Source organism: Drosophila elegans, unplaced genomic scaffold, assembly GCF_018152505.1.
Source record: "Drosophila elegans isolate 14027-0461.03 unplaced genomic scaffold, ASM1815250v1 contig_397, whole genome shotgun sequence".
Classification (NCBI taxonomy): Eukaryota; Metazoa; Arthropoda; class Insecta; order Diptera; family Drosophilidae; genus Drosophila; species Drosophila elegans.
This window is the reverse complement of record NW_024545782.1, coordinates 2,514,096-2,531,855: the sequence shown is the minus strand read 5'-3', so window position 1 is coordinate 2,531,855 and position 17,760 is coordinate 2,514,096. Positions and strand designations below refer to the sequence as shown.

The 17,760-nt window shown below is 36.7% G+C and overlaps 1 protein-coding gene across 6 annotated transcripts in view; it reads left to right on the top strand.

Annotated features, from left to right (window-relative positions):
- LOC108137810 (trissin receptor) overlaps positions 1-14,790 on the top strand; it is a 53,753-nt gene extending 38,963 nt beyond the window's left edge. The window contains exons 5-10 of one of the 6 annotated variants that reach the window (XM_041708758.1): positions 635-835; positions 912-1,136; positions 1,601-1,927; positions 4,319-4,584; positions 14,071-14,290; positions 14,380-14,790. In XM_041708758.1, coding sequence (XP_041564692.1) covers positions 635-835; positions 912-1,136; positions 1,601-1,927; positions 4,319-4,584; positions 14,071-14,290; positions 14,380-14,430 — 1,290 coding nt within the window. In that variant the 3' untranslated portion in view covers positions 14,431-14,790. Of the gene's footprint in view, positions 1-634; positions 836-911; positions 1,137-1,218; positions 1,518-1,600; positions 1,928-4,208; positions 4,224-4,318; positions 4,585-14,070; positions 14,291-14,379 lie in introns of those variants that run through there. The other 5 variants (XM_017259719.2, XM_017259724.2, XM_041708759.1 and 2 more) reach the window with 5 other exon arrangements.
- The last annotated feature ends 2,970 nt before the right edge of the window (positions 14,791-17,760 follow it).

The window sequence follows — 17,760 nt, the reverse complement described above, 5'->3', positions numbered from 1 at the left end:
GGAATTATTTTATGGTGATATTTACTCTTAAACAAAATTGTACCGTACAACTTGTTTTGAGTGTCATTTTCTGAATAGGGGCGTCATACTGTTCCGAATAATCAAAGATTTTGTCGATTTGAATTTATAAGCCATTGTTATTTATTTAAATTTATAAAAATTTACTATTGATCTGGTATGCCTTCAACGGACAGAATTTGTGTTGTATTTGTGAGACATTTTTACAACTTTGATACCTTAATTTAAATATAATTTGCAAGCTAATGATACTAATTAAACCGATCCCAAAAAGGTATGCAAATTGGGCGACAATTAAGCCTCGAAAGGCTTAATAAGCCGTGGGCATAACATTGCGCCTGCAAAAACTTTTTCGGACTTAGGGAACTAACCCATCGTGATTGGCTGGAACCACATGCCCCAGTAGCCCGATTTCGGAGTGCCCCGCACACTGTTTGACCAAATATTCGTTTTAGTAATGACGATTGTCCTAATTAAACTACAAGGAACGTAAAGACAACAAAATGGGACATCCATTAGCATGCAAATTTTGTGTGTTCATCCTCAATTCAACAAATTGTTTGCGTGTTTGCCAGCAGAGCAGACAAAACAAAACGTCAATGCGTGTTTCTTGCAGATGGTTATTGTCACCGTTTGGATTACCTCGGCAGTCTACTCAACTCCCAAGTTTGTTTTTAGCAAGACCATTAAAAACATTCACACGCAGGACGGTCAGGAGGAGGAAATTTGTGTGCTGGACCGCGAGATGTTTAATTCGAAATTGTTGGACATGATTAACTTTGTGCTTCTCTACGTTATGCCGCTATTGGTGATGACGGTAAGTAAATCGAATTCAAAAATTTAAATTTCCTTTACTTATGCTAATGTTTGTAATACAACAATGCGACCCAAAGAAAATAGGCTGTTTAGCCGCCATCAAATTTGTACCGTTTAAATTGGGAAAAACTCTTTTACTTCAAATAAATCAAGCCATCTTCTGTTTATATATCAACATACATTTTTTTATTAACTTACGTAGGCTTACGATTTTTAATCGTCAAAATCATCAAGAGATTAAATTAAATCAAGTTTCCGGCGAATTGTTAAGATTTATAGTTGATTGCATGTATGTGTTTCTAGTAAGTACGAAACTTTTGCTGATTTATGTTTTAAGTTTTTATATTAAATATACGGCTCTGTTCTTGTTTTCACTTCCGAAAGATTCACACGGATTCCAATTTCCCAGACCTGGCCAAGTTTTAAATTCCGAAGGATTCACATGGAATCTAAATTCCCCCTGAATCAAAATGACAAGAATAGATTGGATTTCAAAAATAAAACTGTCATGTTTTAATTTATTTCTGTTTTTTGTTTGCCATTCGATATAGATATTTCCAAGAAATAAGCTTACATTGTGTCAAGAAATAGAATAATCATTTCAATTGTTTTTGAGGAGAAAGCTAACATATTTTGTACTGAAGAAAGCTTGACTTTGTCCAGAAATGCTCGAACAAGATTTTCGAGACATCGAAGCGAGAATGCAACCTGTCCTAGGAGATCGCGTGAATAATGAACCTAACGACGAACACATTTTGCGTTGCAGGTGCTATACAGCAAAATCGCCATTGCATTGTGGCGCAGTTCGAGGGGCCTCGCGCCGCATGTGGTGCAGCATCAGCAGCCGCAGCAGGCATCTTGCCAGGACAGCGGCATGGGCATGCACAACAGCATGTACCACCACCAGCACCACCACCACCACCAGCACCACCAGCTCCCAACCGCCGCATCGGCAGGATCTGGACCTCTGGCCGGAGTGGGAATGGGTGGCGCCGGCTCGTCACTCGCTTCCGGCGGCAGCAGCACCACGTCCTTGTCCCGAAAACAGAGCAGCAAATATGAGAAGCGCGGCGTCAGCATCACGGAGAGTCAGGTGAGTTCCCACGAAGAGAATGCCTTCCAAAAAATACTCAGCAATTATGGCAGGTTCAATCAGTAAGGAAAATTCCCGCATGTAAAAGCATAGCCATTTTAACATGTATGGTGGTAGAGAAAGTGGGTTCAAAGGCTCACGGTCATTAGCCCCGAAAAATCAATTTCGAACAAAAAATTATAGTCGGCTAGTTTCCGCTTGAAATCAAAATTCAAAGTAGGTATGTTTTGCTATAAAAATGGAATAGACTTACCCACATCTAGGTCATCTATGAACCGCGGCTATACAAAATTCACAATCTCAGCAACAATTCTTTGAGAACATTTTGGTGACTGAAAGGAGCGAAGATATGCTTTTAAATGGCTATTGTTGCCGTTAATCTGATTAAGTTTATTTTTCTAAATTAACTTCTATATACACTCGAAGAAAATATCCAGTACTTCGGCGCCAAATCAAGTACAAACGGTGTCAAAAAAATATTTTTCAAGTACGAATTATTCAATCCCGAAATTCAGAACTTGAGAACGAATGTTATCGGTCCAAGTACCCAAAAATGCTAGATTAAAGTAAGAAAGACCTTGGTTAGAGTACGATTCTTTATTCTTTATTGCATGCTTTATGCAAGTATGAAAGTTTCTTAATTTAAGTTGTGCAAGTGAACAACTTAAGTACACAGAAATGAATATTGTTCTTAATCTGGGAACAATTTTTTGTAAGCACATACAAATTTTTTTTTTCTCTGTCTCTTAGAAAAGCAAACCCATTAGGGATTCGAATCGAGGTCTTTGGATTCGCCGACGCATTAGCCGGTTGCGCCACACTGACATCATAGCCCGTATAAGAATTCAAAGGAATATGTTTGCAATCAAATAGCTTTTATTAGCTATACTTTTGAGGTCAACTAGATAACAAATTTAAATAAAAGCAGAATGTTACCAAAAAAACACATAAAAATCAAAAAAAAATATAAATTGATTAATTTGTCAAAGATTTGAACCCGGGATCTAAATAGGTTACCCAGTGTTTGGTGTTCTTTTTAAAAACGGAATTTATAATTTCAGTCAGATGTTTGCAAAATTATACAAATTTTAAAATTGATTTTAATAACCGAAAAAAAAATTTTAACTTAGACCATATTTAAATTAATTGAAATGGTAAGTAGTTGTATTGTTCTGACGATTGTGAATTTTATACGTCTTTCAAAACTAAGAACAAAAGTGGTTTTGGGAGAAAAAATTTAAAGATAGTTTTCATTGAAATTTATTGAAAAGCCTACGTGATTCGCGTGGCTACAACACGCAATTTTGAAATTCGTTTACTAGAGACCATGACCAACTGAAATAAATTGCAAAGCAACGAGAATTTTTTAGCGTTTTTTGAGGGTATTGCTGTCACATTGGTGACCGACATCCACTAACTTATTAGAAACAAAGTGGCCGGGCTGACAAAGCTCTCAGTCGGGAAAGTTTTTTCCCATGGATTTTAGTCTCGCAGTTTCGCTGGGCCAAGTTGCCCGGTCCTCCGAGCAGGTGCCAATTGCCATTAAGGCTATCGCTGACCTCGCCACAAAACTCAGATACTGGTGTGACAGATGGTGGAGTGAAGAAATAAACCACCTACAAAACTGCAAGTGAGTTGCAAAAGTTGTGGCAGAAATGCTTTTCCCGTTATTGGCGGCCGGACAGCAGGTACAATTGGTCAGCTTCACCACGGTTTTTTTTCTTATTTTCGAGTTTGACAGGAGCTTTAACTAGCAACTGTCACCCAGCGGTAAGCTTGATTGTTTTTAATCAGCATCAGACATGAACTAGGAATAACGACAAATAATCGAAATTTGAAACATAAATATATTTTGTTTTTGTTTTAATTGGATGTGTCGGCTTACCCCATAAATGCTAAATAGCCACAGTTTGAAAACTAAAAATTTTAAGTTTTAAACTGTAGTCAAGTTTTAACTTCCATCCATCTGTCAAGTATCACCATTAGTGAGCTTTCTTTAATGCGTTTCTAAAAAAGGTCGTCAAAAAAAGTATGCAAGTTTTTTGGCTGACCGCATATTCATGAGAAGAACACTATGATAAACTTTATTTATAACTTTTTTTTTCGCTATCTTTTAACTTATGTCCTTTCTCGCCCTTGACCCACAGATAACAGTGTAACTATCTTTCCGTTGAACTATTTTCTCTCTCTACATTTCGTTTTATCAATAATACTGTTTGCTCCCAACTCTCTTCTAACCCTTCCAATTTTAACAACCACACACAACAACACCACAAATTAGCTTGATAATTGCAAGGTAGGTTATAATCGAATATCAAATCGATTAGATAATGCTCTGCCCGGCTGCTGAGCCCACAAAGCTAATGCCCTTACACCTGTTAATCTGCACAGGTGTCCCTGGAGGCCGATCGTCCCATTGTTAGCGCCTGCCGCAAGACGAGCTTCTACCACCACTCCCACGCCCATCACCAGCGGTCGGGCACAGCCGCGGGGGGCGGTGGGGTCGGCGGGGGCGGGGCCGGAGCCACCCACATGTCCCACTCGTCCAGCAACGTCCTTCGGGCCCGGCGCGGCGTCGTCCGTATGCTAATAATATTCGTGCTGACATTCGCCCTCTGCAATCTGCCGTATCACGCCCGCAAAATGTGGCAGTACTGGTAAGTAGCCGTCCCACCAACACACACAGAACAAAAAACAAGTGTTAAATCAACCAAATCAAGCCTATACAAAATGGGTATTTGAAAAAAAGATTGATCTTCAAGTCTAGGCATTGTTATACCAAATAAGGATTTTTAAGAGGAACTCTTTAGACCTTAAATCGACATTCAAATGAAAACAAAATAAAATGAACTGCAAAAGCGGAACTTGAATTCACGTCCCAAGGTCCTTTTAAATAAAATAGGTAATCTACAATTCAAAATAACACTCATTAGCCAAAACAATTTTTGAAAATGTTTCTACTATAGTTAGAAAACTTTTCAAGAGGACCAAAATATATGACCCTAGTTTTTGCGTCATTGCATCTGGGGAAAAAGTGCGACTGAGTTGCGTATGTACATAGCTGACATCGTGTTTTTTTTTCAATATTTACTTGTTATTTGCCTATCATCTCTAAGAAAAACTAACAGCTAGCAAACGTAGGCTGGAGAATATAGATTTTAATTTAGTCATGTGTAGAAGACCAATTCATAACCCTTTTAAAGTGTTCAAACTCTTCAAGGCAGCCCTTGGAAGTACACATGGCGTACTGCATACATTTCGGGTAAAGAAATGTTTTAAGTAATTTCATAAATCATATTTATTAGCTATACTGTTGCTTTTCTAGCATTGAAAGTTTTCTTTACAAAATCAAAATAAACAACCGCCATTTTGCCTTATGCAGACGCACATTCTTGCGTAAACTGTAATTCTCTTCAAACGTGTGTAACGATGCTTTAAAACAAAAAAAAAAACAAATAAACAAAAATTACCATTATACTATTTTAGTTTTTGTAAATGGTAAAGTATTAATTTTAATATGTTTATATAACATATTATTTCTTTTCTGTGTGCCCAGTCCCAATCTCGTCCACCACTTTCATCAGTCCATGGGACGCCAACAATATTTGATGGCATAGTGCACTGGGAATTGACGGCCATTTGCATATTCGGCCGATAGGCGGGAAATTAACATCTGCGAGTGGACAGATAAGTCCGAGATGGCTTCCTGATGAAATCAAGACTGGCAAACAATTAAGTAATCAATTGGAATCCCCAACCTGCTTCGGGTCGAGGGTTGCCAATGGGCTAAATCGATTTAAAAACACTTTCTCTTTCCGATCCAATTTCGTTCTAAAGACGGATAATCCGCTTTCTTTGCCACTTTCAATGCGGACACCAACAAAAGTCCGACTTAACTTGCCCTTTGGCTGGCAGTTCCGCTTCCGGTGTGGCAATTTCAATTGGGCGGTTCGCTTTACTAGAACTGAATTGGGGCGTTTTGGCTTTCTAGGTTGGGGTAATTCGTGGGCGGTGAAAACTAGCTGGGCGTTGAAAACGTTGTTTGCAGTCGAGCAAAGAGCTAAATCGACGAGGAGTTAATTGGCGAAAGGGTTAAGATAAAAACTTGCTACACACTTTCGAGGATGGCTGCCCACGTAGTGACTGTCCCGAAGGAGAACTATATATATTACCAAAGATTATTCAATACAACCTAAAAAAATTGTATGTTTTGTTTAAACTTTAAAGCTTGTTAATGAAGAAGAGAGAGGAACGCACACAATACAAACTAAAATAAGATTCGTGCGCATATGCGGTCGTGCGTTTCCAACTTTTTCGTCAATTATAAATTTCTGATTCGCATCCGCGTCAGCGTTTCAGAGTCGCTAACAGAACACAACAAAGGGGAACGATAAAATGTTCCCAAAGAAGACAATCGGACTATAGCTGGCGCTATCTTCCGAACTGCATTGACAACACCCCAAGGAAAGAGCAGGAGATTATGCAGAGCAGCGGCAGACCACACACGAACTATAAAAACCGCTCTGGGCACATACACATTGACAAGTTTCCCCGTGCAAATTAGCCACACAAATTAAGTGCGAGCATTTCATAGTATGTGAACTCTCCGCTACTCTTCATTGCAAATAACTTCTAAAACAATGGTAGGATTTTGGTTCTACTGATAGATTTGGCCGATATATAAAGCCTAACAACTAAGGCCTTACATGTCATAGAGTGTTTTCTCGATTTGTGGGCGCAGCTGCGTTGTCAAACTCTAAATCACTAGCTTTTAATGGTTTCCAAGATCTTGACGGTCATACGGACGGACCGACAGAAATAGCTTGATTAACTCGGCTATTGATCCTCCTATCTGTGTTTTTAACGAATGCAATATACCCTTTTGCTCTTCGAGTAACGGGTATAAAGAACATTTAAGAAATCCGTCCGTGGTTGTAAAAGTTATGGCGTTCTTAAAGCGAAAAAACAAATTGAAAAAAGTTACAGTTTGGTTGAGTTCATAAGAAAAATGTTTTTTAATTTCAGTCAGAAGTTTGCAACGTAGTGAAGGAGACATTTGCGACCCTATAAAGTACATATATTCTTGATCAGCATCACTAGGAGAGTCGATCTATCCATGTCCGTCTGTCCGTTCGTCCCTTTCTACGCAAACAAGGTCTCAGTTAAAGCAATCTGCATGTTTACGAATAGGAACTTGTCTGTTTTGATTGTACACTGATAAAAATGTTTCAAACCTAGGGACTATAGAGATTCGAAGTATTTAATTTTTTCTTCAAGGCTGTTTTGATTGCTTACCGAATGGCGAATGACTTTTCTGCTGTAAAAAGTCAGTTACTTATTTGTTCAGGGAGCCTTCAGAATTTTATAATGTAAAAAATGTATCCTTAACCTGTTGCATTACTTCCAAAATCTTTACGTGCCTAACGCCCAATGTTCTAGAACTACTTAACTCATTGTAGGATCTATAAAAGGTTTTAATATTTTGTTAACACTAAACGTAAATTCGCCCCTTTCCCAGCATCGCTACCAATTGAAAATTCATTCATTAGGCGATTGCCGATATTTTTAATCTTAATCTTTATTTTTTGTCCGAATTTAAATGGAAGCGTCCTTCACTTTAGTCTGCAAAGAGTTTGGCCACCGGGTCCTGACGAGGTTCTAGGCTATGTGCTTAGATACTGCGCAAAGACCCTGTGCAGACCACTACACAAATTGATTTCCCTATTCCTAGAAATTATTTGTAAGGGATCTTTTGTAATTCCCCTTTATAAAAAGAGAAATAAATCAAATGCAAGCAATTATATATGTATGTCCAAGTTGTCTGCTACCCCCTAGCTTTTTGGAACTAATCATTCGATTAAAAAGGCTTCAGAATCAAACCGTGAATAACTCTCTTCTTGTACGGAAGGTATACATATTTTGGTTTCCTCTTCTAATTTGAATTTTAAGTTTTCTGAGAGGTTGGATACAACGAGTCCGCTTTCAAAGCTCTGTCTCTGAAATGACCCAATCTACTTCAGGCGTTCAGGCTTCAAGGAAGCCACCATGGCCACGATCTTCCTCTAGTCTTGACAAAGTCGCGTGCACTCAGGTAAGAGTGTTGATGACTTGTCGTCCTTCTGGACCCAAAAATGAAAAATTACTTCCATGGCGAATAAAGCCAGAGGAGTGCTTGGATTTAGAAAAAGGTGGGAAAACGAATTCGATGATTCCTATGTCACAAAGACTATTCAATTAATCAGTTTAGAGTCCCCAAAATGATGTGGAGAGTCCCGAGTTACAATTCTCAGTGCCAAATAGAATTGCTAGGAACTATGTTTCTCTTATTTTGGGTAGGAGCTATCTTGATTTCTTCAGTAATTAGTGGTTAAACATATTTTCTTGTTATAAAAAAAACGTTATAGGTATTTTATTTAAATTTGAGTTTCTTAAATATAAAAACCATTTGTTTGTAGTTGTTCTGGCTTGGCAACAGATTTCTCACCTATCAAAAAATGTTTAACTCATTTTTTTTAAACTTGATAAAAAATATGTGAATAATATTTATTTATGTAAAAAGTTTTTCTCATACAAAAGTTGAAAAAGCCGCTCAAACAAGGCGGCGGACCGCAAGTCATCGCAAGTGCTGCCGTGCGCATCTTAGTGCACTACAGAGTCTTTGGCGCAACTACATATATAAGGTAATCTCAACGCAAGTGCTGCTCTCGTTCTCGGCAGAGCTGAGGAGGTCACCTTGTATATACTGTGTTTATACGACGGCCATTTCATGAAATCATTTCCTGAAATGGGTATATTCTTGTGTGTATAAAAACCATTTCATGTATTCGCTTACACACTAAATTGTATTATGAAATCAGACCAAATGTATGAAATGGGGAGGCGCAGCCAACTTAACTTAAATAAGGTGACAACGACGTACGTAAAAGTAAACAACTAAAATTAAATTCTTTTCCCCCTTTTAAAGTCGTTTATTCTTTTTGTGTTTACTCGGTTTTAAAGCTAATTAGTTTTCGTGCTCGCTTTGGCCATGGTTAACAAGACTAACAATCAGCTAAAATAATAATACCAGCAGAGGTTCCAAACATGTTAATTAAGGTGGGACTCTGCCAATATCTGGAATCTCTGCTAATATTGTTTCATGCATTCGTCTGTATCGCATAAAGAGGGGCTATTTTGATAGATGAACTATTTAAGAATTCAATAATGTCTTAGCATAAACGAAGAAATATACAGACAGTTGGGGTGCTTTTAGTGTTGGCAATGCAGTCCAATAGATGGCACCACACAAACCCTGATTGTTGAGTGGGGGAACGTTAAATTTTTTGTCTTGAAAATTTGATGTTGTTCTAGATCTAAAAATTCATTTTATGAGTGTAACAAATTTTAAAACAGTACAATATTTTAGGGCAGCCAATTCTTCAAATAAATGAAAACTGAAATTTCAGGCAAGTAAACAACTCTTGCCGCCCAGACAAGCTACACAAAAATCTAAATTATGGCACCGTAGGGGAAGTGGGACTGCGGGTTGAATTGCATTCTCTTTGTATCTGGCAAGAAATCATACTATATATTTGCCCGCTACAAATTTTACATTTGTGCAAATTTAGTGTTTCAACTGCGGTAGCAAAGAGACATGCGTTTCAGCTATTTTTTCCGGAGACCGGGGTACAATTCGAATAGATTTTGGTGGCGTCGGCCAAAAGTGAAGTCTAGCAAATCAGCAGCAAAGTACTTAAATACACTTGGTAACACGATTTCAGCTTTGAAAATATTCGGTGTTGAGAGTGTGTTCTCACCCACATACATATGTATGTTACATCATATACCTGAAATCTGCCTGAATTATATTCATATTTTCACATTAACATTAACATTAAAACATTTTTATAACATTTTTGTTTGTTTATTTTACTTTAAAACTATTATTACACTACAAACAATTAAAACGATGCTCCCTAATTTAATTTATTAACAAATCCTACTAATATTCCCGGTTTTTATTCAGAATTATTGTGTTAAAAGCAAACTTCGGCAAGTCGAATTAATATAATTAATTAATATAATTAAAAGCGTATTTCTGAACTGTCATATTATTAATTAATCAAGAAGAATTAAAAAAAAAAATTACAAAGGAACAATTGGAAAAATGAATAAAAAAATTATAACTTTGCTGTTTTTTAATTTTATTTAGTTCCCCGACATATAGTAATATTTTAATATTTTAAAATTTCGGTTTTAATTTCATCAAAATCGGAAGACTATAACATAAAGCTCCCATAGAAACATAAAAAAAAAATAAATAAATGTTACTTTTTTATTTTGTAATATTTTTGTTTAATTATTTTTGACTTATTAATAATTTGATAGTCCAGAATTACGCTTTTAATTTTATTAAAATCGGAAAACAATATCATATAGCTGCCATAGGAACTATCGAATAATTGAGCTGCAAATCATCATAGCCTCAATGTTTTTAAAACATATACGCAAGTAAATCATAATTTAAATGCTTTCAAGGATATTTAATTTTTGCAATAGCTGCAAGGGAATATAAACTTCGGCTTGCCTTTCTTATTTGTATATTGTTTTCATGAAAGCTGAATTTAATTTAAAACGTAATTCTAAAATATTATTATTTGTCGAGGAACTAAACAAAATTAAAAAAACAGCAAAGTTATAATTTTTTTTTTCCGCTTGTTCGTATGGGAGCTACATGCTATAGGCGTCCGATCCGGCTCGTTCCGACTTATATACTACCTGTAATAGAAAGACAACTTTTAAGAAAGTTTCATGCAGATAGCTTTAAAACTGAGGGACTAGTTTGCGTAGAAACGTAGGGACAGAGGGGCGGACAGACGGACGGACGGACATGGCTAGATCCATGCTGATCAAGAATATATATCCTTTATAGCGTCGGAAATGTCTCCTTCACTGCGTTGCAAACTTCTGACTAAAATTGTAATACCCTGAGCAAGGTTATAAAATCGCAACGACGCAGCCCAAGTGTAAATAGTGTCTCAATGGTGATTTAAGACACTATTTGCGTTTGATGGACGACAAACATGCTGAGCCATTACCAAAAAAAAAAAACAGTTTTCTCTCGTCTGACCAGAGTATTGATGATTTCAAACTTCAATATCGCGACCACGTACTTTCGCGTCAAGCGGTTTAGTTTCCTGGGACTACTCCCATTTTGGTTATGAATTATGAATCGACGTCGACCATCACAGATCGACGGTGATTATTTTTGATGATGCAAGCGGCTTGATCACGACCTCGATTCTCTTCCTTCGTCTCATAGTGTATAGCATTGAAAACCATAGTGGGACTACATCCAACTACTTTTTCAATCTCTTTATAAGTTTTTCCATAATTTCTAGGGCCTGCAAGCAGATTTTGATTTCGACGGAAACGGTTTAAAGTTTCCCACTAAAAATAAAATAAATAATAATTGTGTTACGGAATATAGTTAATATAAGTATAAAGGATACTTCCTGATTGTGTCTTAGTCTTTTAAATTTGAATTGCATTTTTATTTTCGTGGTGTCCTTCCTTCAAATAGTAATATTTCAACTAATAGCCTATTTTGTGTCAATACGCAGAAAACCATTCTATTATGAATTTCTGCAGCTCATACTCTAGATTTCTTTCGATTGATTAATGTGGACGACTGGAAGGGTATTTATTGAATGATTATATGATAATATCGTTTCCATAAGATATACCCAAGCTGTTATTGCTACTCAAGGCGAATACTTCCAAGTAATTGCCACGCGTTTGCATTTCCTTCCAAATGTAACGAATAAGCTCAACAAGGTTCGGTGTCATGGTGAGCCACGTTTTCATTATTAGCTCTCAACTGACAGCAGTTGGCAAATGCGGCTCATTAGTCGACTCAGAACTGACAAGCGACCACGCAGAGTTGCCCTTAATTTTGAGCCCCCGAATCGGATTGGCATTGCAGTTTTTCCGGGAGCTGGTGCAAACCGTTGGCAAATGGCCACTTTAGGACTCCAGCAGCAGCAAAAATAAAGCGAAGGCCATCCGAGTGGACCAAACTGTTGGCCAACTCTTCTAGTGAACTGAGCCAACTGGAAGTGCAAGCCGAATTTTCAACGAGCAGCAACTGCAGGACAGTTGACAGTTGGTGCAAAGGGGGAAACGAGAAAAACACCTCTCTTCCTGCTTTAAATATTGTTTTGCATGAAAAGTTTCGGTCAAAGTTTATGTTGCATACTTGCAGGCGGCGAAAAACTTTGCCCTGGCCGAAATCCCCGCTCCATTAAGCAAGTTTTTGAGAGCCTTTTGCTCCCAGACGGCTAGGAAACAATACTACGCACAGCAGCTTAATCACCCGGGAATATTGAAGTGGACAAAAGTCAGCACCTTTTTCGGTACACTCACCTGCGATTACACACAAAAAATACTGGGTGCCACGAATGTCACAACCCGCAGCGCACGTTTCTTTTTTAATTCATTCCAAACTTTTATTAATGTAAAATCTTAGTAGTCTGGGCCCGTTTAATACATTTATAGATTTTTTTAAATAGTTAAGGGTCTTATGAGTATAGAAACAATTCAGAAACACATTCTACACATTGCACACATGTCCAGTAAACCGAGTGTTTGCCAACATTTAATAAAATAAGGTTCCGTTTTAAATTTACATGTATCCTATTTTATGCAATATTAATAAAAAATTACATAATCTGTTAAAATTAAGATAAAGACTTTGCTGATTGAACTGTTGGTAAAACCCTCGGCATCGATCAACATAACTAGTTCGAATTATAATATAGCTTAGCTTATTACTTATTTCTTAAAAATCAAATTTAATTTTAAGGAATTAGGAACTTTTCCCTAATTGAGTTTCCTCGGAAAATAAAGTTATTCCTTTAAAAATTAAGGTATATTAACTACCGATTTCGCTGATTTGGCGCGATTTTGCTTTAGTCTTTATCACTGTTTAAAGTATGGATTTAGCTGGAAGTCAAACAGTTTTATGATCAACCTTTCTAGTGTCTAGATTGCACAATTGTTATACCCGTTACTCGTAGAGTAAAAGGGCATATTGTAGTCCTTGAAAAGTATATAAATGTGTTTGTGTTTCCAACTCTATAAGTATATATAATCTTGATCAGCATCAAAGGCCGAGTAGGCACTAGTTTACCCCCTCATAAGTTCCTTTAAAGAGAAAGAAATGCCAGAACATTTTTAAAATCATAATATTAATTAATAAAGCGGTGTAAGAAAAGCCTTCAGCCGTTAAACGTATTGCATCAACGTCAAAGAGTAAACATAAGTAATACACAAAAATTCCAAAGACTATACTAGCTTAAAAAAATAAATCGATAAGTTTCCTTAGAGTTTCTTCTTCTGGTGGACTTTAATCACAAGATCGTAACAAGAAGTACACTCTAAAGTTTTGGTAGTTTTTTTGTTGTATCTTTTTTTATAATGAAAATAATGTTTTTTTTTTTTTTGGTTTTTATCTCTTGATTTTGTTCACCAAGGTCATATTTTAGTAGTAATATTATGTTTTCGCTCTTGAATATAGCTGGTTGTACTGATAAACTTACATTTTAAATTGTTTTTTTTTTAATCCTTGGTAAATCCCAATGCAAAGACATCCGTTTGGAGTGTTGAAACGGCCGAATACGAAACTTTTTATAAGTTAAAATAAGAAAAAAGTGGTTTTATTCAAAGACATTTTTTTTTTTCTGTGTGCCAGCTGGATATGGGCTATTGAATTAAAAGAGTAGCAGTACTTGGAAGACATTGAATTTAAGTGGATTCTAATTAAATATATATCACACTTTGCGAACCTTTAATCCTTCAACAGTTAATGGCGTACTTTTGGTCATGAATTCTTTAGGGATAGAACAAACTTGGAGCACCGAAAAGTTTTTCTACATGAATATAGTGGGAGTGGGAGTGGGAGAATTGAATTGGAATTACAAAATACTTTGGCCAGCCAAGTTTTACATCCGAGAATTGGAATCTGCTTTGGGACAGGCCACAGAACTCAGTGCAGTGTTTGTCCAACAGATGCTCATTTGCATACACGCTAAAACACACATTGTGCTGAGCATTAGGTATACGTATAAAGGCAGATAGTTATTTTCATGTATATGCATTTGCAGGTCACGTTCGTATCGCGGTGATTCCAATTTTAATGCGCTACTAACGCCGCTCACCTTTCTGGTCACGTACTTCAATTCGGGCGTAAATCCCCTTCTCTACGCCTTCCTCAGCCGCAATTTTCGGAAGGGCATGAAGGAGCTGCTGCTCTGCTCCTGGAAGAAGGGCAAGGGCAAGTCGTCCTCCAACTCCTCAATGCACCACAAGCGCAAGGCGCTGCAGGTAAGTGCAGTCCCCCCCCCCGCCCCCGGGGACATCATCTGGCCAAAGCCGCGAAAACAGCCCGCGTAAACAGGCCCCTTGCCTTCCAGACCCACTCGCTGCCCACGGACACCACGCACATCGGCAACGAGCAGCTATGATGGCCCGGCGGCTGGAGGAGGCCCCTCATGCTCTTCGGGCGGCGCTCCTAGGACCCAGCCCCAAGCACAGCCCATCGAAGGATGCACCCACTGGTGGGTCGTTAGGCGCTAGCTAGCTATTGTTTTCGATTGATTGTGATTGCGGAACGCCTTTTGCTCTGGTCGAATCGGCATCGAAGCGGAAGTATCTCCAGTCGGTGACAAGTTTTATTGATAGAGTAAGCCAATTTTTAAGCGAAAACAAAATAAAACCAATTTGCATGCTTGCTTCCTGGGGAGCATGGACGTCAACTTCTTAGTGTATATATATATGACGAAGTGTGAACCACTATGAACAAATAAAGAGAACAGCAAACATCATTACTGCGTGCAAATATTTACTGTTTCAGCATTCTTGCCTTTTGGCAACTCCGTTTTTCAGCTCTGTAGCTCAAACTCGCAGTATTTAAACAGCAAAAATCAATGGCTTGCGGGGCTTAAATTGCAATTTGACTGCCACCGAGTGCGTTTGCAATTTATTTGCTATCTCTTCATAGACCCGACTTGCCATATCTGATGACAAGGGCTCTATGGTCAGTCGGAAAACACGGTTCGTTGCGGCTGCCAAAAACAAAAAATATGACACACACAGAGGACGCCTGCATTAAATTTGGTCGAATTTTTGCTAAGCGCAGCATTTTATACCCCACTTGGGTTGTCAGACTCGTAAGTCAACTGAGGAAACGCTGCAGTAAATTCACGAGAGAAAACTCAATTACCAGGACGGTCTGACGTTGGCGCAAATTAAAAACCAAAAATCTTCACCAAATCTCTTGAAGCTCGTTGGTTGTTTTCGCCCTTTGTTGTTCTTCCCTACGCTTCCTTTTATCCATCGACCCTCTTTACACAAGCCTTTGTGATGCAAAGAGTGTTCCATAAACTGTGTCAAATAATATCTGGAAAAGGCCCTCAAAGAGGATGAGACCCGCCGTCGAGTGGGTCGTTTGAGTAGAAGGCTGCAGGTTTGCAATCCACGTTACATTTTTTTAATTAAGGGGCGTTTCCGGCTCTCCGCTTCAAAATAATACATTTAAGGGGGAGAAGCGTGGCATTTTTAAATTGTAGCGTAAAAATACCGTTTCTTGACACATGATACATATCTGCAAGCCTATATCTATGGTATAAATATCGACAGAAACAAACAAAAAAAACCAGAATGTAAAAAAAAATTAAAAAACAAACAAAACAAGCAAAAATTAGTTAATTAATGCGTAATGTAATATAATGTTTACTGATCCATCAGTGATCTGTGATTATATAGTTCTGCTGAATACGCCCATTGAAGTAGTATCAATTTTTTTAACATTAAAAAAACATCGTTTTTTACAAAATTATTAAAATTTTTATGGTTTTTCCATTACTAACAAACATGCCAGGAAAGAGCTTCTAAGGTAAGTTTTAAGACTACAACACAAATTTTTGAATTTTTTCGTATTGGCTAGCCTAAGGGCAACGAACAGCATATACACGTTTAGTTCATGTGTTGAGAAAAACATCGAAACGTACATTTTTGTGAACATCGATGTTTCTCCAGCTTTAGTTTTCGACCCAATAAAGTGTAAGCAACCCTTATGAAGATAAATAGACGAGTTGATCTAGTCATCATCATCATGCCCAAGCTGTCAATAATAATCGTCCCAACGAAAATTTATTTATTTTTTAATTATTTAAAATGATTTGTGATTACGTCTTATGAATGCATTACTTAATGTTTTGTGAATGTATTTTTTTTAGAATAAGAAGATACAAGGGAAATCTACAGCAAAACCGAGCAAAATCGGCGGGTGATTTTGTTAGTTAATTGATCAAAGAATTTAACTTGAAAGATATCACTCCATTTTCAAAAGGTTTACAAAGGTAAATCTAAAGCAACGTACCCCATTGCAAAAAAAATCATGATTTTTTAAAGTTTTTGTCAATATTTTATAAATTAGTAAGAAATCCAGGTATATTACATTTTTTACTTGACATTATAGTCCATTTCAATGACTTAGCGTGAATTTCGATCAGCTATGTATTCAACTCTTTTCAATGCTTTTTTTATTCAATTTTAATGAAATTTTATCTTTATAAATGTGCCAAAATAAATCGATTAAAAAGTTTTTTTTGAGATGTTGGAACAAAATAGTTTTATGTATATAAAATTTATTATTTTATTAAGTTTCTTAAAAATAAAGAAAATGGCCTTTTGGCCAAAACTCGGGCCCACTGGACCAATGTGCAATGGTGAAAAATATAAAACAAAAATTATAGCATTGCTGTTTTTAAATATATATTGTAATAGATTAATACTTCAGAATTACGGATTAAGTTTTACTAAAATCTGCTGACTATGGCAACTATCATAAGAAATTTGATAAACTTGGTTGTGTTCAAAGAAATACTACATTGGTGCGACTATAAAGATCTAATAAATCTCGGTGTGCTGAACACGTCCTCATAACCCTTAGTTTAAAACAAGAAAGAAAGCAAACTTCGGCAAGCCGAAGTTCATATACCCTTGCAGCTATCGCAAGAATTAAATATTTTTGAAAACATTAAAATTATGATTTACTTGCGTATATGTTTAAAAACATTGAAGCTATGACGATTTGCAGCTTAATTATTTGATTGTTCTTTTATATATTTTTATTATTTGTATGGGAGCTATATGATATAGCCGTCCGATTTTGATGAAATTTAAACCATAATTCTGAAATATTTAACCATTGCTATATGTCGAAGAACTAAACAAAAAATTAAAAAACAGCAAAGTTATAATTTTTTTTCAATTATTTTTCCGATTGTTCCTATGGGAGCTATATGCTATAGTCGTCCGATTTTGATGAAATTTAAACCATAATTCTGAAATATTTAACCATTGCTATATGTCGAAGAACTAAACAAAAAATTAAAAAACTTATTATAAGTTTGTTGTTTTTTAAATTTTTGTTTAAATTTAAATAACGGCCGAACTGAATTTTACTGCCTGAACCCATGATACCATACCCAAAACAGTCGACAGAAATTTTACATTTGAAAAAGAATGCAAACAAATTAAAAAACCTAGAAGTGCTTTGTTTGGTGGTGCCTAAAAGTAGGCTGTACCAGTTTTGTGAAATGCCAACAATATTCATGTAAATGTTAAAGCTCTTTTGGGCGCCATCAAATAATGAAATATTAGGTCTTTTGATGTGCTTGCATTTTTTTCAAATTTAACATTTTCAAAAACTGTCAACTGTTTTGAATATGAGGGTCCTTAGCCAAATAGTTGCACTATAGCTAAATGATCATAATTTTAGGCAGTAAAAT